Source organism: Netta rufina (genome assembly GCF_964035555.1).
Source record: "Netta rufina genome assembly, chromosome: 5".
Classification (NCBI taxonomy): domain Eukaryota; kingdom Metazoa; phylum Chordata; class Aves; order Anseriformes; family Anatidae; genus Netta; species Netta rufina.
Window position 1 is genome coordinate 5,729,171 of NC_140128.1, and position 21,539 is coordinate 5,750,709.

Here is a 21,539-nt window from a genome sequence, read left to right on the forward strand (position 1 = left end):
CACTTCTAAGAGCATGATGCTGTAACAAATACATTGCGTGATACTTCTTGCATCCGTGAGGCACTGAGTCAGCCTAGATCCTCTTTATGTTCATGTAGCTCAACTATCTCGATACAGATCCCTGTCTGGCAGGCAATGGGGAGGGCTGGGGAAGTGAAGCGTATCTGTCAGTTGCAGCAGACAAGAACATCTTGTACTTGAGCTGCTTGTTGAGTAGGTTTGAGAGGCAGACAAACCGGCAGACTAATTACATTTTTTAACCATGGTACTCAAAAGTAAAATCCTCGTAACATGCTACCAACTTGAATGTGCCTGTGCACGATACCAGATTATCCCCATCAATATCAACAATAATATTTTAACTCTACTAAAAAAAATATCATGGAAAAAGTTAATACTCAAATTAAAAATATTCCAATCTAAACTGAGCTTTGAAGAGGTTCCAGCATTCTCCTTTCTAAGACGATCATGACCAAAACCAAAAGATACCTCTGCAGGCTGGAGTAACAGAGTAAGGAGACAGACTGAACCAGCTCATTAAATCCATCTTTGCTGAGCAACAGCCTGAAGGGATAACAAAGCAGCCTGCAACAACCTGAAGGGCACTTTGACAAAGGAGGGAAAAGCACAGCAAAACAAAGCAGCAGGTAAATAGGAAAAATGGGTTGAAAGAAGATGGTGAGACTACAAAGTATTCCACTCTGGAACGCTGTCTCAAAGGAAGAGATGTTCATCCCATATAATCCCCCGAATAACCCTGGAAATGCCTCCCAGCAGCAGGAGGAAGTACAGAATATACATTTTATCACTTCTAGCTTCCAAAATCGGTAAGAAATTGTAAGAATGATGCCTCATCCGATAAGCCAGAGGCTCTGGGTTAAAGCAACACCTATCCTTAATACTATCAAGAACTGTGTGTGTGTGTGAAGAAAAGAATGAACTGCATTTTCTGAGCAAGTAGCAAGGAGAATGACTCATACTAGTGGTCATTATGAAAGAACACCAAGAGCACCATAACATCATGCTCATAAGCAAGAATATATTGCACAGGGAAAATAAACCAAGCACCTTCATAATCCAGTAGCTGCATTAAATCCCATGACATCTGCCTAAATATCTATGGGTTTTTAAAGGCAGCTTTTTAGCCTTGCCAATCCCCCACACCTGAAAGAACTGTATATGATGGGGCTGAGAAGCTACTGAGGGTTAAGAATAAGGCAAAGAACAAGCCATGTTAACTTCTGTTTTCAAACTTTCTCCACCTGCTTTCAAGACTTCTCTACACCAGATACTTATATTAGTTCCTTGCTGGTCCTTCACATGATCTTGCACTGCTGACACCACTGCTCAAAGTAAACATCTGAGGGAACTCAGAAACTCAGAATTTTAGTTGATTTCAGACTGCAAACTTTTGCAGAGCTAATAAAACAACACAGCTGCACACGCAGCTCTGATGACCATGGAGGACACAACCCAGCAAGAGTCAAGCAGCTCAGAGTCTTGGCACTGTGCTCCTCTTGGACAAAGAGCACTGATAGCATGTTCTCTTACAAGGGTGTCTTTTCCTTTGTGCACCCAACCAGTGGCACGGTCTGCAAGGCAAGGAGAGGAAAGCAAAGGCACTTAGCCCCAGCACGCCCACCCCGGTTGGTGATGCCACCCGAGGCATGGTCAGAAGGCAGCTCTCGGTCTCCACTGTGTCCCCACAGCAGGACGCAGGGGTGTGAGCCTGTCCCACAGCTTACACTGAATTACGCAGCCCTCAAGTGTCTGTTCACCAGTAGATGCTACCACAGATTATTAGTGAAAATCTCAACAAGGGGGAGTCCTGAATAAATGTGACCTGTTTACCTATAGGCAAGCCATGCTTTTGGGTGAGCAAATCATGCGTATTATCCCAGGAATACAAGTTACTGAGCTATAAATAGTTGGAGATCTACTACTAGTACTAGAGAAGACAAACCTAGGAATACGCTTGTTTGCATAAGTTGTAGCTGATTTTATTTTGTAAGAATATAAATGTCCTAATTTGGTTTTAAAAATAAAATCAATGGTAAATTTATTTAGAGCAACTTACCTGCCTGCTTGATGTACATCACTGGGCCCGTATTGATCGTTTGAGGTAGAACTCATTCCAAATTGTATCGAGTTCCTTCATTAGCAAATTTTTAGCAGAACTCATGCTGTGGTTCTAGGCCAGAAGTATGCAAGGCTCCACTTAGGGACTATAGAACTAGAGTGGGGGAGTGTTGGGAAGAGGATAAGGATTCTCCAACAGAGAATATTTAAAACCAGCAATAATATGAATTATGTTTTGGATAAGAGAGCCATTTTTCAAACAACAAGTGAGAAAAACTAAGAGTGGAAAGAGCCTACGTGCATTGATCGGGGAAAAGAAATCCAGTTGGTGAAGATAAGAATGGAGTGAATAATTCATAAGTAGTACAGTGCACTGGTCATTTCAATAGGCATTTTGGTTTGTGGAATTAAGTGCCTAAAATAGCTCAGCAATGCACAGAGCACCTCCGAGACAGTGGATGGCGAGGCGGCTCATCTGGCTTGCCAGCGAGGCCGCCCCGCTGTTACTGTGGTTACCAAAGGCCCGTGGTTCCCATGCCTACCAGGCCTCTCATGCACGCCTGGCGATTCCTCACCAGCTTCTGTGGCTGTTTTGAACAGGGAAAGAGTCCTCGTGCTATGCCTGCGCTCGCCCTGAGACAAAAGGTCTGCGACATGCAGGTGGGCTCGGCCGCGGGAAGGAGCAGCTGGTGGCTCTGCTGCAGATCCTTACCTCACTCTGCCTCGTGGCTGACACCATGCTCTCTCCTTCGTGTGAGGGAACACCCCTGCCATGGAGAGGAAACACAGGAAAGAGTCAGAAATGAGGAGTGCTCGTTGCCCCGACAAAGGAGGTGGCACTCGGGGGTGCCTTCACATCCCCGACCCAGAGGGGCACATATGTAGCAACTCTCTCCTCACTGGGGCTGTATTCCAAGTTCAATATAAAAATACTTCTGACTGAGCAATGAATAATAATAAAAACAAAAAGCACAACTTTCACGTTTGGCACCTTGCAAGTACCCAGCTGGCTCTGTGTTTCAAAATCAGCTTTAACTTTTCCTGTCGGGGCATCAGCTCCTCCTGTGCCGTGCCCTTGCACACAGTTTATGCCCTGCGCCACCCTGCAGCATCACACAGCTTGTGCAGGTCACTCACGAATTAGAAATGGAGTGGGTGAAAACAAACCTAATGCAGTGAATGCCCCTTGCCATCCGCGCTGGCTAAAGCAACATTTAGCTCGAGAGCAAGTCCTGGCTTTTCCTTGTTTTTTTACTTCATCCCCTACTCTGCCTCCCCCACCTCTCTGTTTGCTGTAGCTGATGGCACTCACCCGACTCACTACCCACACGTCTAGGAATTGTTTTTTTACAAACAAGTCAGCATTACAGACCGCTCTGTCTTTAAAGGCCTTTTTTCTAAATAGATTTTTATAGGCAACCATTTGCTCAAGCTCTTCTTTAAGCAAAGAAATGCCCCCGGACAGCAGTCTATCTCATGCTCGGGAGAGAAAGTACGCCTCACCCAGAAGCTCCCAGAGAGCAATGATATTGTTGGAATCAATGCACTTCCACCATCAGTTCATTTCATCCTTTCTCCCTTTATTTTTATGCAGTTTTGTGCCTGTTGTGTGGCAATACACACTAGGAAAGACTTCCAGAAGTGCTTAGTGATTTCTGGTAATTCGCTGTTATTATCTCCAATTGGAAATCTCCTTAAGGCCAGGTTTTCATAGGCTGGCACTCCGATCCTGTTAAAACAGATGATAGGAGATCTCCGTGTTGAGGACTTCAGATAAAAAGGTTTCTCAGGACAAAAGATTAAAGTCACTACCAAGTATAGTTTATTCACTTTTGATGGAAAAATTCTCACCCTTCTCCCACAGAGAGTGGCCCTTTCTAGAGGAACTGATGTAGCTATGTTAGATGAACAAGACCATAATTTGGATAAATAGAAAAATCTACAACTACAGCCCACCCATCCTTCTCACCTCATCCTCCCTCCTGCCATTTGCTACATGTTGGACTCGCTTGGTCTGCAAGGTTAAACCTTGCCATCTCAGTATTCGATCTGACAACCCTATCCGTTCCTTTGGAATTCCAGATTTCAAGACATTTTGCCTCAGCCAAAGACTTCAATACTGGTAGCTGTGCAGTCAAAATTAAACCAACGTACTTAAGAAAAACCTGCTATACCCTCTGAGCCTCACCATCACCTCACCTATGGAACAGAAATAGCATCTGCTTCTTTTGCCTTACAGAACAGCTGCAAATTGATTTTTAAATTAACATTTCAACAGCACTTTCAAGGCATACAATGTTGCACACTGTTAAGTGTTAGTGTTATGCAATATTTCAGGTCCTTTGTAGCGCAGGTAGATGCATAATATTCCACAAAGCTATTCCGAATAAAGGATGTTTCCTTTGTGGTGGAGGATAGCATTCAGAAACAAAGTTAGCTCTTCAGCCACGGTTCACATCATACCTGCATATGCACTTGAATAAACTAAAGATATGCAAATACACCATGGCTGATACAGCCATAATGCAGCAAGCAGTAAGAGATGAGAGTCTGCTATTATCCCACAAGATGCTGAGAGTACCGCAGGACACAAGTTAAACAGTTGCATAACATTGCTGGCAAACTTCTCAAAATACCCTAAATTCCTTTCGTCTTCTGTAGAAAGCAATTTTCCTCTGGGTTCAGGCTATGACTTACCTTGTGTTTCTTTTCTAATCTTTTCTTCAGCAGCTTCAGTTAACCTTGAATGCTTGAGACATTGTTTTAAGTAGAAGTATTTTCCTTGTTGCTTATGCAACGTACCTCGCAGTAAGCATTTCAAGGCCTCGTTCTTTCAGCACCACACAACTTTTACAGTCCATCCCTCCCCAAAAGCCCCAGCTATAGGAGTTAACAGAGGGTGGTCCTGAGTTCAGCTCCCCAGCACCAGGGAAGACAGTGGCTCTTACAGTAGTTACCTGCAAAAGGCTGTCGGGAACCCTTCTGAACTGCTGTGAGCCGGCTGACCATGCTGTGTGATTAACCCCACAGCACTGCCCCTGGAGCACGCTCTGCAGGAGTTTCACAGCTGCTAACAATGACTCTGGCTTGGGGGAGGGAGAATTGCTGTGTGGAACTGATAGCCGGGTTAGTATCACAGGTGTTATACATCCTTCTCATAAGTTAAGCCTTAATAACATGACAATGAAGACTTCTTTCTTTGTCATCCATCTCACATGTAAGTGCACAGTTTCTGCATGTCTGTTGGTACGCAGTGGTGTAGTTAGATTAGGTACAGTGAATATACTCAGGAGGAGAAAATATTTTACCAGGGAAAGAAAGTATGATATAATCCTCTCCTTTAAATCAGGACAGTGCTGTCAGCAAAGAGAGTGGGCGTGTGCACTGACTGCCCTGTACTGAGTACTGTGATAGGGACTCCTGGGACAGCAGGTGCCCTCTTGAGTTTGGGTTATGGCTGGGCTCTTCCTGAGGTTCTTTACAATCACGGTGTGTCTTTAATGACTGAACATCTCAGACTTGATTTGCCATATAGAGGTTGCAGTACCTTCATGGGCAAAATCAAGAACCAAATAGAGCTGCGCTGAGCCCCAAATGATTCCTTTTATGGAGACAAATGCAAATTCTGGAAGGCATCTTTGATATGTGAAATGTTGCCTAAGTTGAGAAGAGTTACTAGAAAATCTTAAAAAAAAATAGGAACCCTAAGTAGTGCTATCGAACTCCATAGCAAAAGGACATTTTGGGAGCAAAGGTCTTAAGGCATAGATCTAAACGGTTTTCAGAGAGTTTGAGAAGACACCCTAGGATACTTAAAACAGAACAAAGAGCAGGAGAGAGGGAAAAAAATAAATACCTCTCTCTACATATAATATATGCACTTGTTTACAAAACTGTCAAATCTCGCCACAAAGAAAGTGAGATATTTCCTATGAGAAAAGGGAAATCTACCTGGGAATTGAAGTGCTTGACCACCTGAACAGGAGAGAGAATGCCAAAGGAGCAAACTGGCATAAAATGGCTACCTTCCTGGCTCCGTATGTTTACTTCTGGCACATGTAGGAGTTAAGCCACAGAAACATAGGTATGAAAACTCTTCTCTTCAGAGAGATAGTAAAACAGATACTGACATAGAGGGGGTGATAAAATGCCAGATAACATCACCATAACCCCTTCATTCCCTGGACTGATAAATACAAAAACATGGCAGAGAAGGGTTCTGTAGGTGGGAGGCTATAGCAAGTGTATCTTGTACTCAGGAACAAGTGAAGCAGAACACCATAAGGGCAAATTACCACTAATAAAAGCTGAGGCAAAAGTTTGTGCTGCAGAGGGCTTCTGGTCGGTGTTTGGACTAGGAATCGGAGTGTCTCATGCAGCTACACTGCACAGATCAACCTGCATTCAGGCAGTACGTGCCATCTCCTATCCATGGTCCCCATGTCACTGTACTGTGCAAATACCTGGAAGCCTGAAAACAGGAAATCCCAAGCTCAACATTTAGTAGCACCCAAAGAGATCTCAGTGCTTTCATTTTTTCAGAACGATGAGTTATTTTGAGTGCCTCACTTCTGAGGTGCTCAGCTCAGCTCTCAGATGGCTCTCGGCCACTCCGTGAATTTAAAACTTTGGAACATCTCTCGTGGAGCAGTCGGGAACTAGGGTTTCAAAAATCCACAGTCAAATATGAAAAAGGTTCATCTCTGTCTCCAAACAGGATTTCTATCACACTTACTTTTGCTACAGCATTGCTTGGGGAGAGAAATTGGAGTTGGGACCCTTTGCAGGCACTGCACACCCGAACGGCTCATCTCTGTGGGCTGTCATCTTCAGGGTCTTCCCCTTAGTCTTATGTAGGAGCCACCAGCATCCAATTGACTGCCCCTACCAGCTGTTGGTGACTTCTCATGGAAGACAAGCAGGTAGATTTCACTCCCTGTCTGAGGGTGGTTATGTAGCCAGCCTAGCCACATTTTAAACTATTAAAGATTCGACAACTGCTTATTCTAATTTGTCTCAAAGAAGCAGCATCATTGTCTGAATACAAACATGATCTGGCACACACCACAAATATCTTGGCTTCAAAACCACAGGGAGAAAAGTCTTCCTCTTTTATTAGGTTAGGAAGGTCTGTATTCAGGACAAAGCCTCACTGAGTATTTCAAGTGTTTCCTTGTGGAGTTTTGCACTCAATGCTTCCACACGCTGGAGTTTTTCTTGCAAAACATAAGAAAAGATGTGCTCTTTCTAGTGGAGCTGGAGACCAACAGGCACTCTGCCTGCTCCATGCTTGTAACAATTTCGTTTCTCCGGTGCTGGTGCATAGCTGAGGTTGGTGGTTCACTTGGGGCAGGCCCTGAAAGGATACAGAAATATGTCTCCTACTCTTTGAAGAGCTTCTGGGATGATTCTAATGTGATGTAGGCTTGAGAGAGGCTGTACTTCTTAGAAGTACGAGCATGTGAATTTAGCCACTCTTGAGCAAGTGACTGTGCAGAAGCTGTAGCAAAAAAAGGAGAAATGGGAGCTGCTGCTCCACAGAGAGTCCCAGGACTCACGTAGCCTACAGCTAAAATCACTGTAAGGAATCCCTAAGTTAATAGCTTCAAGAGTGTGCACACACATACATGCATTTGAGAGATTAAAACTTGTCAATCAATCCTCTTTCTATTTTCATATTTCTAAATGCAAAAGGTGAGGCTTGGGCTAAGATACATACCTAGTTTCACCTGTCTGCACTTGATCATAACCACAAGCACGTGTGTGACTTTTATTCATTTTTGAAGGAGAAAAATAAAAATTACATCTAGAAAATAGGAAGCCTCAGGACTAAGCATATTTTGCAAGTCTTTGGGTTTTCCCAGTTGGATTCGCCTAGCTCTAGTCAGGAATTCCCCTCTCTTGTCAAGGCATTGCATAAGAAATGTTTTTTTCCCACAACGAAGGACTGGCAGTGAGTCAGAGAGGGAGGAAGTGTCATATCTCAGGAGAGAAAATAGCATCCAGAACAAAGGTGGTGAGGCGAGATCCAGAATATCATAGCTCACGATGCTGCCACCAGTCATCGCGAAAAAATTCTTCTTTTCAGTTGAGAATAGAAAGTGTGCATAGTGCACAAAAAGTAGCCTGCCTTACAAGAAAGGGCTAAAAAAACTAGTGATAATGAGCAGTTGTAGAAAAAGTTGCCTGGTTTCATTTGTCATGCTCCAGTGTATGAAATATTACATGACCTACTTGGTTTATTTAATTCTAGAACATTTGACAGAACTGACAGCATAAATGTGTGTGGCATCATCTGAAAATGAGATTAATAATTATATTGATTTTATGCAGTAACAGAATGAGAATATAAGAACATGAGTCTAGGACCCATGGAACATTTGGATCTTTAATAGATGTTAGCTTAGAAAAGAAGGAAAGCATCTGCAAATTTCCAAATCCATAGCTGTCTGTGATGGATAGGGCAAAAGCAAACAAGCCTAAAAAGTAGCACAGCTGATTTATGTTAGATATTAGGAAGAAAAAATTACAGCTAGATCACGGTGAAGCAAGACTTCTTGCAAAGAATCTATAATATTCACCATTGGAGGTCCTTAAAAAGAGCCTATATAGCTGGGGAATGATCAAAGACTGTGCTTTGGGTTAAGGGACTGACTCGATTATGTTTGTAGGCCCTTATCAAGCCTATGTTACTACAGTCCCTTGAAGAGATGGAAAACTCCCTTTCAGCACTTACAGCTCCTTCTGTAGCGTCCCATATACCTAGCTGCAGAAGTCTTGGGGCACATTTGGATCAGGAATCTATAAATGTTAAGATGAGAATTTCCCACTGAGCTGTTGCTGAGCAATATGAACCATTTCTAACTCCCACCATACTGTCTCCACACAGTTCTCACTACCCAGACTAGGGAGCTAGCAAAGAAGCTTGCAAAATAAATTCACATCTCTGCTCTGATCATGCATGGTGTTCCTATGAAATTGCATTAAATTGATTTAATCTAACCTAAATGAAACCGGAAAACTTGCCTAAGCATTCCAATCTCTGCCTGGTGACCAGCTGGCTGGCCATGCGGTCACAGACAAATACTGTATATACCACACTTCCAGTTCTGATGAAGCCTTGCTTCTCTCTGTAACTACCTTGTCAAAGCACACGGCTGCCTGCTAGGACTAACATTTGAGAGAGGTGCTTCTAATTTATTTATTGCAACGTCAACGCTGAATAACTTAAGCATATTCCCCACAGATGACTGCACATTTTTTTTTAACATGCTATTTCACGTCTGCGTGCCACTAAGCATTCCAAGATTTTTTTGCAAGCTGTCATATATATTTTTTTGGCATTACATAACCATTTCATCCGTGAGCTGCCAGTGGACTTCTCTTCTGATTCTGGAGCAAGCTTTGTTTATCTCTAAGCTTACTTCTTCAATTTGTCTCAGCTAAGAAGCACAAATTTGAACAACCTTGATACTGAGCCAGTATGTTCACTGAAGTGAGTTTCTCTGTTGATTGTCTTATCTTATTGAAAAAAGAAACTCATTGGAAAAAGATGGACTGCCAAGATGGTCATCTGTCCCTTCACAGACAAGAGCTGGGAGGTTACATTTGATTGTGCCCTCATAGACTGGTTTCACACCTACAAAAGCAGAACTGGATTTTTCCCCTTGCAAATACTTTCAATTTCATAGTCATCACTCAAAGAATCTCCAAACATCTTACATTAGGATTCTTAATGAAATGTTGCCAAGGTGGGTTTTTGACAAAGTCTTTGCTTTTGCTCACTTTCACAGCATTAGCTGGTTGCTAGCTACTGTGCCTACATTTAGTCATTTGATCAGTCATACAGATTCAATATTTCTCTCCAAAATTCAGCAGAATTACTTGCACATTTGAAATGAGTCATTTGTTTGAATCAGGGTCCACATCTCTAAGAAAGCCTGGAAAATCAGTCTTGACAAATAAAGTTGTAATAAAGCTGAGTATTCTAAAGCAGCTTTCATTTAACCCAAACTTTGGCTGAGCTATGCAAAAAAGATTTGTCTCAATTATTAAACATTTTGGTGATACACGGGCTAAGTTTTAGAGTGGTTAAAATATAGCTTTCAGAATAAAATAAACAATCCAAGCTCAGTGATTCAAGTCACAGGCAAATGTCCGCTTCATGCAGATGTAACAGCTGTTTCAGAGATAAACCTTGAACAAATGAACAACTGTAAATACTGGTAAAGCCCTTGGCCTCATGAATGGAAATCATGTGGTTTTATGCAGGACTAGCAAAAAGCACAGGGGTCTGGATATATCTGAAATAGTGATGTTTTGCAGGAACAAACTCATAGGTTACCAGCAGTGATCTGAAACGCTTCTGAGACTAGCTTGCTCCTGCAAGATAGACAGCATTTAGTGTTCATGGACTTACTGAAAGATTACTAGACCTGGGACTTCTTTTTGGTAGAAAAAAAGGAAGAAAAAAAAAAGAATATTGGATCCCACTTGAGTCATAACTTATATTTCTAGAGGCACTGCAGCACTAATGGCTCCATCACTTCTCCCTTGGAGGGCAAAGATGTATGAGGAGAATGTTTTCATCTCTCATTTCAGTCTTGCCAAGCCCTGGACTCTCACACTGGGGAGGACACAAACTTGACGTTCAGAGGTTCTGCTCATACTGACTAAGACGACAACTTATCTCCTGTGCTTTTTTGGTTCAAGAGGAACAGGATGGTTATGATCTAGTAAATTAAGTATTTTTTCATCAAAACCATAACTCACCAGAACAGACCATTAGAAAGACAGGGTGCCACTTCTATAGAAAATTTTCTGATGATTCAAGCAAAAGGCCATCTTCCTCTGCCTTTCATGGTTGAGGGAAGGGTAGGATTTCCTGAATTTCCCTGCAAGAAGACAGGAATTAAAGAATCACTTTTTAAAAAATACTTCTGTTAGCAGTTGCAAAGGGAGAGGCTGGAAAATCTCCTCTAAGTGTGACCTGTTCCTTTTCTCCCCTCTAGCCTGAGTCACAATTGTTAAATGATTCTGAGCAGTATCAAAGGAGAAGAGCACCCGTCTGCGGCATGCAGCTTCTACCAACTCACTCTGAATGTGTGATGAATTATGAATGGTATGTTGTGTAGATCCCTATTTCCTAGAGAACAACCTCTGAGTTTACTGAAACTTGACTAGTAAAAGCTGTGCTGCTACTGCTGCCACCAACTTTCCCTGCTTATGGTCCACGAGTGGTGTCTCTTGGATCAAAGACTCAGCCAAGGCCTCCCTTCACAGGTACACATGCTGGGAGGCAAAAAAGTGGGTCAGTGCTGGAGGCTAAGAGCCTCAGTCATCCAATTTCTGTCCCAATGCTTAAATCAACAGCCTTTGCTGCCCATCTGTATTGAAATCTGGCAATTCCAAGCACTGTATCAATGCATTCTAGTGGGTTACTGGGCTTACTTGCTTACAGCAAACCATAAAAAGGTTTCTTATCTCTCAGATCGGAACTATCTCAGAAATGCAAGATGAAATACGGTTTTAAAAAGTAATTCCCAGAAGTAGGCAGTCACACCTATATATTTAATACTGTCTGTCTAATCCTCAGACCTTTTTCTGAATGAGCCTAGTCTCCTAATCCTCGTGTATTGCAAGGTTTAGTCATGTTTTTAAGGTACTGGACTCCTGTTTCCCTTCCATGCTGAATGGAAATTTACTGGCTCATTATTCATGGGCGGCTAGGTCTGATTCTGTTATCTTGTACCGTTTACAGCTCTGTGACGCTGGTGTGAAACACTACTATTCTGAATTAATTGGCACTTCATATTCACACTGGACTGACAAAAATGGCTAGGTTAGATAGTGGAGTAGAGTAGTGAAGAAGCACGCCTTACATATACACACAGTAAATATATATATATATATATAAAATCAGAGGCAATAAAAATTAGATGGTGAAATTCTCCACTTACGGGCATGATGCACTTTAGCTGCTTTCAGGATGGACTTGTTAAAAAATACCTGTCACAATTCTAGATTATGCAGGACTGTAATTTTTTTTTTTTTCTCTCTCCAAAATGAAGGCATTTTAACATAAATATATTTTAATTAAAGCATCTTTTTTAAAATCTCCTCTCTGCCTTCTCTTATAGCTTCTGCAGTTTTGGACAATCTGAAGTGCTCCTTTGTTGGCATTAAAGCCAGAAAGAAACAGTGGCAGCACCATCTCTAGGCTAAGTAAAAATCATTCACATGTGTCAAAGCAAATAAAAGAGTTTTGATCTCTTCAAACACATTACCTAGGCATTTTATTTAATTATAGTAAATTTTAGCTGTTGTTCTGGAACTCAATAACACATGGCATCACTTAATAAAATCCTCGCTTTTCTCCGCATTCAGGTCTTAGAACGAAGAGATATTCTGTTGTAAAATGTATGGAGAAGGAAAACTAAGAACCTCTAAATATCACAAGAGCAATCCACTGGTTTGATTAGGGTTTAGGCAATTATTAGTGAAATAAAGAGATGTATTTTCAAAGACATTAGAACACATACAAGTCCCAGAGTCTTCACTAGATTTCACCAGCTTTGCTCACCTCTGGACTTGACTAGCTATAATGTCAGGCATGGTGGCTGATCTTTATCGGCCTTTTTGATAGAGAGCCAGGGAGGGTTCCTTTTTTGAGCTCTTTGGTATGAATGAATGCTCATCACCCATAGCCACTGAATAACTATTGGTTTTGTTTACAGCTTGGTAGGTCTTATATCAAATAATTAATGAGGAAAATATTCAGAAGAAAAAAGGAATCAGGGCAATAAAAATTTGGGACCACCAATCTAAATCTATGCCAATGATATAGAGGCTGATCTCCATTGCTGTCTCCTTTCAGTGCACGCAAGTTTACTACTACAGCAAAAACAAGGTCTTTTCAATACCAGAGCATGTATTGGCTACAGACCTTTTTTTTTCTTACCCAAAACAACATAGGTTTTATGATTAGAAAGCAATTCAACAGTGATAACAAATTCTGATTGGGATCTTTCTTGTAAATACCATTGTTGTGCCATGGTTCTATGAAACCTCGATAGCAAACCCACGCTTCCAAAGCATTTAAGAAAACACCTGTGAAAAAACTCTGCATGTTGTTAAATGCAGACAGAAGGAAGGAAACGCCTCACTCATTCAGTGGATACTTCTCTGTTCTGCTGAACTGATGACTAAGAGATCTCAATTCCCCCCTGAAGCCAAGGTGCGCACACAGGGGCTAACCGCAGGAGAGATTATGGGTGTGATGTTCTCTGCTGGTAGCACTGTTAGCATATACCACTGCAGAGAATTTAAATGTCCTGACAGAATTGTTTATTTCTTCCCTTCAATACAGCAAAATATCATTTCTCAACATCGCTGCTGGGCAAGATCAGCCTGAAGGTTGTCCTAAGCCCCAAAATCTCACCCAGGAGAGGTATTCATACACCTGAAGAGGAGAACTGCATTTTCAGTCAGCATACAGGGGCCTTTTTCACAGACCCCTTAAAATGCAGTATGGTTTTATTCCCTTCTCTGCTTCTTATCAGCGAGTTCTACCTGGCTTAATGAAATGTCAGCATTTCCTTCTACAGCTTCAATTCTCAGGGATCTATGACTCTACAGTAAAAATCTGCTCCAGGCCAAAATGGAGCAGATGTGCTCTGAGGCTGCTGGAAATATTTTCCTGAGTTCCTGCTGAAAAATGCTTTTTGTTTCTTGTTTTACTCAGGCAATTGGGCTACTAACCCCTGCTTAATTATGCTCTGAGCATTAAAAATATACATAAACTGACTTTGATCACTTTAAAAGACTCTTCAACTTATTTTTTAGGGAGACTGTTGATAATTAACAATAAAATGAAAACATATAGAACCTGTACACATTTATCTGTGATCACAAAACACATAAACACCAAGATTTTTTTAACCTATTTTACAGATGGAGAAACTGTGCATGGAGAAAATTCCCTGCTTTACTGAAGAATCAGATAAATAGATACCAGCAGTCCTGCCTCTCAATTTTCCTAACCTCTCGTCTGTTTGTCTTCCAGACAGTTTATATTAAGCATTGATTTTAGCACATATTAACATGTACATTAGACCACCTATACTTAGATGGTCTAATCACCTGAGGATACTATGATAGCCTTAAGCATTTAAGGGAAGGTACTAGTTTTCTTTACATGTGACAAGGGGTAACCTTCTTGTCTCTTTGGCAGCAAGGTTGGATTTGAAATGCAGAGGAGTCTGTTTGCTTCATATCCTTCCAAGCTTATTTTGTTTCTTCTTGGCTGAATACTGGCACAAGCTGCCTTAACCTTGGAGATATCCAGTTGTGGACCAGGGAAGGCCCTGAGCATACAGAATCACAGAATCATCTAGGTTGGAAGAGACCTCCAAGGTCACCAAGTTCAACCTTTGACCTAACACTAACTAGTCCTCCACTAAACCATATCGCTAAGTTCAACATCTAAACATCTTCTAAAGACCTCCAGGGATGGTGACTCCACCACTTCCCTGGGCAGCCTGTTCCAATGCCTCACAACCCTTTCGGTAAAGAAGTTCTTCCTAACATCCAACCTAAACTTTCCCTGGCACAACTTTAGCCCATTCCCCCTCGTCCTGTCACCAGGCACGTGGGAGAACAGACCAACTCCACCTTGTTACAGCCTCCTTTAAGGTACAAACTGATCCAACTTCGGTATCTGGTCCAACTTTGAATGTGAACCAAATGTTGTATCGTATGACATCTAGAGTGCCCTTCCAACCTAAATTCTTCTGTTGTTGTGTTCACTGCCAGTTTCCCTTCCTATTAAATGGCTCACCTTAAACTGTGATGAATACTTTCAATGGACTCTGTTTGCTAATAGGGAAGGTCAAGTGCAGTTTTGCACTATGTCTACCCAGGAAAGCAGACAGGAGAAACTCCTTGATTGCAGGAGAGCTTTGGTTGCATGAAGCAGAGGTTATTTTTAACTGGTCCTTTGTCAGCAATTTGTTTCAGATTACTGCCCTGCATTTGCTGACAACAGACAATCCAAAGAAACTCATTCTTTGTAATTCCTTCTTTGGCTACACTGTTGAAAAAGGGACATTGTAAATAATGGAACACTATGAGAACACCTAAATATTTTAAATAATATGGTTGATCATGCTCAAGAGAACAACGAAATAACATCATATATAACTTCTTTTGTCAAAGATACACAAGAGACAAACAGGAAGATAACTGATGTAAGGAGGTAAATGGGAAGAGGTATTATTATTAACACACTGCTCCAACACAGAAGCAGGTTTCTTAGATGTACAAAACCTACTTGATTTATTAAAGGAGGACTGAGCAGACAAACTGTGGTTATTAGAATTGTGAATTTTGGCCTGACTGTCCCCCTCAATTATCTTGGAATATAACCAAGAGATCTCCTTTAGGCTGAGAAAAGCCTGAGGAAAGAAGGAACTGAAGCAGAAAAGGAAAATGCTCCTAAGACACTCATTGACTTTGGGGGCTGATACCATCTTCACTGTAACTTGATTAACCAAATTGCAATCAGACAGCCTTAAAAAAGATTGATTTAGTTTCTATGTAAGACTTACAATGCAATGAAAATCTCTTGAAGAAAACCTTGTGTGGTAGAACCCAGTAGATCTGTCTCCTTTTGGATCAGCTGACAGGTATATCCAAATCTTCTTGCTTCTCTTCTCTGACTGCCCTAAAAAAAAAATAAAAAATAATAATTTAAAAATTAAAGATTTGGAGAAGACAGTTGAGAACAGATTATTTACTACAGGAAAACTGTTTGACATGCGACTATTCCTTGACCTTTCTCTGGGGTTTGGTAATACAGTCTCGTGATGCCAACCAGGACTCAGATCCTTGCTGTAGAGTCCCCTGAGACTGCCACTCATATTTAGCAGCACCTGAAGTGCCACAGCTCCCACTAAGCTGGGAGCAGGAGGCAACCACCACACCACTGACACAACGCTGTTGAAAGACTCCTGTGTGACAAATGTCCCAGAAGGTGTGCTCTATCTTAAGGACCAGAAAGTACCAGAAGACCCAGTTCAAGCAGGCAGAATTTAAGTATATCCTTAACTTTAAATACCAAAGAGAGCTTGGGGATTCAAATGCTTGCTTAGATTTACACTCACGCTGAAGTGCTATCTGTATAGGAATGGACATAAGCATGTACTTACATACTGGTCTCCATCCCAGCTTGAATGTCAGGCTGTCTTCGCAGGTGAGACTTGGCATCTTAAGCCCACAGGAAGAAGGCTTGGCGTAATCTTCAGTTTTAACGCGGCTCTTGTCTCTCCCTTCTGTAAGAATCAAAGCCCCTGTGCTTAACCTACTGTTTAACGTTTCTCTCGTATCTTTCTTTCTACAGTACGTGGCATTTGCCTCCCTCTTCTTCATTCTGGTCTCCATCACCACCTTCTGCCTCGAGACCCATGAGAGATTTAACCCCATTGTGAACAAGACAGAAACTGAATTCATCGGGAATGACACCCAGGTGCGGCACTACAGGGAAGCAGAGACTGAAGCCTTTCTCACCTACATCGAAGGTGTCTGTGTGGTCTGGTTTACATTTGAGTTCTTGATGAGAGTCACTTTCTGCCCAAACAAGGTGGAATTTATCAAAAACTCTTTGAACATCATTGACTTTGTGGCCATACTGCCTTTCTATCTAGAGGTTGGACTCAGTGGCCTGTCTTCCAAAGCTGCTAAGGATGTCCTGGGCTTCCTCCGCGTAGTCCGTTTCGTGCGAATCCTGCGAATTTTCAAGCTGACCCGCCACTTTGTTGGGTTGCGGGTCTTGGGACACACCCTCCGTGCCAGCACAAACGAATTCTTGCTGCTCATCATATTTTTGGCATTGGGCGTCTTAATCTTTGCCACGATGATCTATTATGCCGAGAGAATAGGTGCTAAACCAAATGACCCTAGTGCCAGTGAACACACACACTTTAAAAATATCCCCATCGGCTTCTGGTGGGCTGTTGTCACCATGACGACCCTGGGCTACGGAGACATGTATCCTCAGACTTGGTCAGGCATGCTGGTGGGGGCCCTCTGTGCTCTCGCCGGCGTGCTGACCATTGCCATGCCTGTCCCTGTCATTGTGAACAATTTCGGAATGTATTACTCCTTAGCTATGGCTAAGCAGAAGCTACCAAAGAAAAAAAAGAAGCATATCCCGAGGCCACCCCAGCTGGGATCCCCCAATTATTGTAAATCTGTCGTAAACTCTCCACACCACAGTACTCAGAGCGACACTTGCCCACTGGCCCAAGAAGAAATTTTAGAAATTAACAGAGCAGGTAGGAAACCTCTTAGAGGAATGTCCATCTGACCGTTAACCTCCATCCCGCGTAGTGATTTAAGATTCAGCCAGACTGCTTTCTTAGAGCAATGGGTAGCACATTTATCCATTCTAGTCCCACCATCACACAGTGAATAATATGTGTGAAGTCTAGGTTGCAGGGACAAATGGTACAGTGGAGGCTGATCAGCAAAACTAAGGATGAGAGCACGCTCTAGGAGCCCAAACTTTGGTCCTGGTTAAGGGCATACAAGTCTCAAGATATTCTGAAGAGCTGTTACATCTAGTGGAAGAATTTTGAGAGTTCTACAGCTATTTTGCTGGACTGTGTAATGCATCTCAGAGGCTCCTGAGAGCTGAATGCTTCATAGAGCAGAGTAGGAGCCAAGTACTCAGCAATTACAGAGTTTTCTGACAAAACAGGGCTGGAATTTGAAACAGCCAGATGCTTTCTCATTTGTTCCCAATTGGGACCTTTCAGCTGTTTTAAATGGCAGATATTGTACATCTCATTACAGAAACTAGGTGCCTAGTAAGTTGAAGGGACAACTATACCATCATGCATATTCATGAGACAATCCCGTCTCTTTCTGATGATTAACTGCAAAGTAGAACAACAGCTCAAATTCTTGACGCTAATATAAAATGACTCACTCTGAGACAAGACTAGATGTAAGGATGTTTATTCCATGGCATGCAAACCAATTATTCTATAATATTCCACTAGAATTTAGCATTTAGAGCTATGAAGAGTTTTGAACTACGTTTTCTAAACCACGCTCCTTTTGCAAGTATGGGTTGGTGAGCTATAGCTCTTTCAACCCTCGAGCAGCAAAGGCTGACTGGAAAAGGTCAGACTGGTCAATACTGGCCAGTTTGACCTGAACAGTGATCGCCTCATAATATGGTATTCTTATTTTTAATTACACTGATTCATGTCAGCAATAGGTGAAACCAGAGCAAAACTAATCATGCTAATTCTACTGGGGGGTGGGGGGAATGGAAAAAATACTAGTCACCGTGGAATATATTATAATATCCCATGGCTAGTGGTTAATTATGGGAATATCTCAGTTTTATGAGACTCCTCCTATAGCACATAAAGTTACGGGGCTCCAATTTGACTATTTCAACCCCATAATCTACCTCTACCCACGGAATATCACTATTTATTCTATGGAGTAATTTCAAAGTAGATAACCATGTTGAAAACAAAGCCAACTGCGTTTTTGGCAGACGTTCCAATGAAGTTGCATAGTAGACATTCTTCAGCCTATTTCAGAATATTCCCGTGTCGTATTAGATAAAACAGATCACCAATCAAGTGATTTTAACTGACATCTAGACAACAAGAGATGTTTTGAAGGAGCTAGCGTATACCTATGATGGTCTTGTGTTATCATTTTTTTTACTTTAAAGAAAATTCTAATTTGTTATTCATCCTGAGTGAGGTATTTTCTCGTCATCTCATAGCCATGCATGTTGATGTCATTGTGAGAGGCACAAAGAAAGCGAGACTTTCCTTTGTGTGTGACTTCACCTATGCCAGTGCTAATTTTGGAGGGGAAGAGCTGGTGGGAACTTTTCTTTTCTCTCTTCTCTTCTTTCCTTTTTTTCTTTTCCCTTTTGTGCAACTGTGTAAAATTCATTCAGAAGGTAAAGAGCTTTCATTTTCTTGTTAAAGACTGCTCCATTGCAACAGGCCAATCACAATTCACGTGACTGATAGACTGTCTCTTTCCTATTGTATCTTTGGTGCATAAGCGTATGGTTTTATCATCCATTCCCCTCAGGTTGCAAATGCTTATCACAACTCATGTCCAAGCAGCAAACCTTCTCATAAGTAGATGCCTTTGGGGCATCACATATCAAGAGGGAAAGAGGGCACTAACAATACGGTGTGTTTCTTACCACGCCAGCTACCCAACTGTAAAGCGTATGAGACACCTGACTTTTGAGTACTTTAGCAGTCAGCTACAGAGCGACTTTCATCTCAGAAATCCTTTGCTTTGTAAAGTTCCTTCCATTCCATATCCTGGTCCTCTCTGGGAACTAGAGGACTAAGAATTCTACGAGTTCAATGCAAATCCACACTGGTATCCTGAGAATACGTGTAATTTTGGTTCAATGTGGAACTGTTTTGCCACCATCAGTGCTCTAAAATCAGCTGTTACCACAATATCCATGAAGTATTGGTAGTAACAGCAACTTAACCTATTTCTGCAATAATTAATTAGAAGAGGATATTTTTATATACGTATACAAGCATATATATTTTGAGAAGTAACAAAGCACACTTATACTTCAGCTAACAAAATGGACTCAGTAACACTGTTGCTGGAGACCTGTTTCTGATAATTATTATGCACCACTAGCAGCAAAACATTGTTGCCTGCATCTCTCAGCTCCCTCACAAGGAGAAATATCTATACAGATGCAAGAGAAAAGTGAAAAATAATGAGATCAGAACTGGACTGTTAAAACAAGATCTGCATTGCCTTGAATGTTGAGGTTCACTTTATGTAATATGAAGCGCTCATAGGCACTGGCTTTTTCCTGAAACTATAACCTGCACATTATATAAAAACAAAGACAAGTTGTGAGTGTTGCCCATACAGTGAAATATTTACAGTAGTTAACCCCACCTAACCATAGACAACCAGTTAACATCATACTAGGAACTCAGAATGTGTCCATCAGATCTAACGTTTCTATAATTATATCCAAGTTGTTCAAGATATTTCTTGTACTTTGTAGTTGCAAAGCTTCAGTGTGGCGGTATCTAGGAGATATATAGCCATATGATTTGTATCTAATACATTCTTTTTTTCTTTTTTTCTTTTTTTTTTTTTTTTTTAAAAAAAAAAAAAAAAAGCCTATATAGTTGCTCAGGAGAAAGGGACATCACATGAAGTTAATAATTCCATATATTATGTGTGGTGGAATGACTAAATACTTCACAAAACCGTGATGAGTATGAAATAGTTCCACATATGATTATCTCTCTACAGCAAAGTGCCCCCTTACACACTGGGTCAGCAGTTCCCAGCTGATCTCAGTCCATACCCACACAGTCAAGTGGACTCTACAGAGAGCTCTGCACAGCCACATCCCAGCACCTCCTCTCAAGCTAAAGAGCACTTTCTTGGCACAGACATGCAAACAGCAGAACTTTGCCTGCAGGCTGCACAGCTGTTGCCAATGATGCTACGGTCATTTGCAGGCAAAGCAAAGAAGTTTTGAATTGAAATTCTGGTAGGTTTGATTTGAATTTTTAAGTTGGCCCCAACACTCTCAGCATCCAGTCCTATGCTAATCTGTATCTGGCAGGAGGGTATCTTTAAATAACAGCTCTTGGTTTTAATTTGATAAAGAATGCCAGAGTTCAGTTCTACCATGCCCTCCCTTCTCTGCATCAACTCTTCCTGCTCTTCATCCCACCCGTTCCCCTGGTGGGTGAGCGGGAGAGCAGCAGAAGAGGAGGAAAGGCATTGCAGAGGATGGCAAAGCTACTGCTGTAGGCAGGCCTTCAGCAGCAGCATTAAGAAAGCAAAGATTTCCCCTTGGAGAACCAAAATTCTTCTTCAAGACAATTTCTGGTGACTATAAACTCTCAAGATACTGTTTATATAGTGCCTAGAGGAACTGGGCCTGTGATGATACAAAGGAGCAGATTTCATCTGACCCATTTGACAAAAGCTCCTTGACCCAGGAGCTATAGAAGACACTGTAGGTGTCTCCTCATTTAAAATACACACACCAAGTTGTAGCATTACCATGTCAAACTACTAACTTTGTTACATTGCAGTGTTGTGTACAGGCCCCATTCAAGATCAAGGCTTCATTTTGCAGTTGTCAGATCTGGAAAAATCACTATTTTACATCCAAATACCCAGCAGCCTAAGTAGACAGCAAAGAGAAAATGGAAATAACCTCCATTTTTTGTTTAAGGATATGAATCTATTAGAGAGTGTCCAAAGTAGGGCAACAAAGATGGTGAAGGGTCTACAGGGCAAGACGTACAAGAATTGGCCGAGGTCCCTTGGTTTGTTTGGCCCCAAGCAGAGGGGGCTGAGGGGAGGCCTCATGGCGGCCTGCAGCTCCCTCACAAGTGGAGTGGGGACAG

General features: G+C 41.8%; 1 protein-coding gene across 1 annotated transcript in view; it reads left to right on the forward strand.

Annotated features, from left to right (window-relative positions):
- KCNC1 (potassium voltage-gated channel subfamily C member 1) overlaps positions 1–21,539 on the forward strand; it is a gene marked incomplete at both ends in the record, with an annotated part of 101,896 nt that overhangs the window by 66,883 nt on the left and 13,474 nt on the right. Inside the window, one exon of the mRNA XM_084288407.1 lies at positions 16,478–17,411. Coding sequence (XP_084144533.1) covers positions 16,478–17,411 — 934 coding nt within the window. The remainder of the gene's footprint in view (positions 1–16,477; positions 17,412–21,539) is intronic.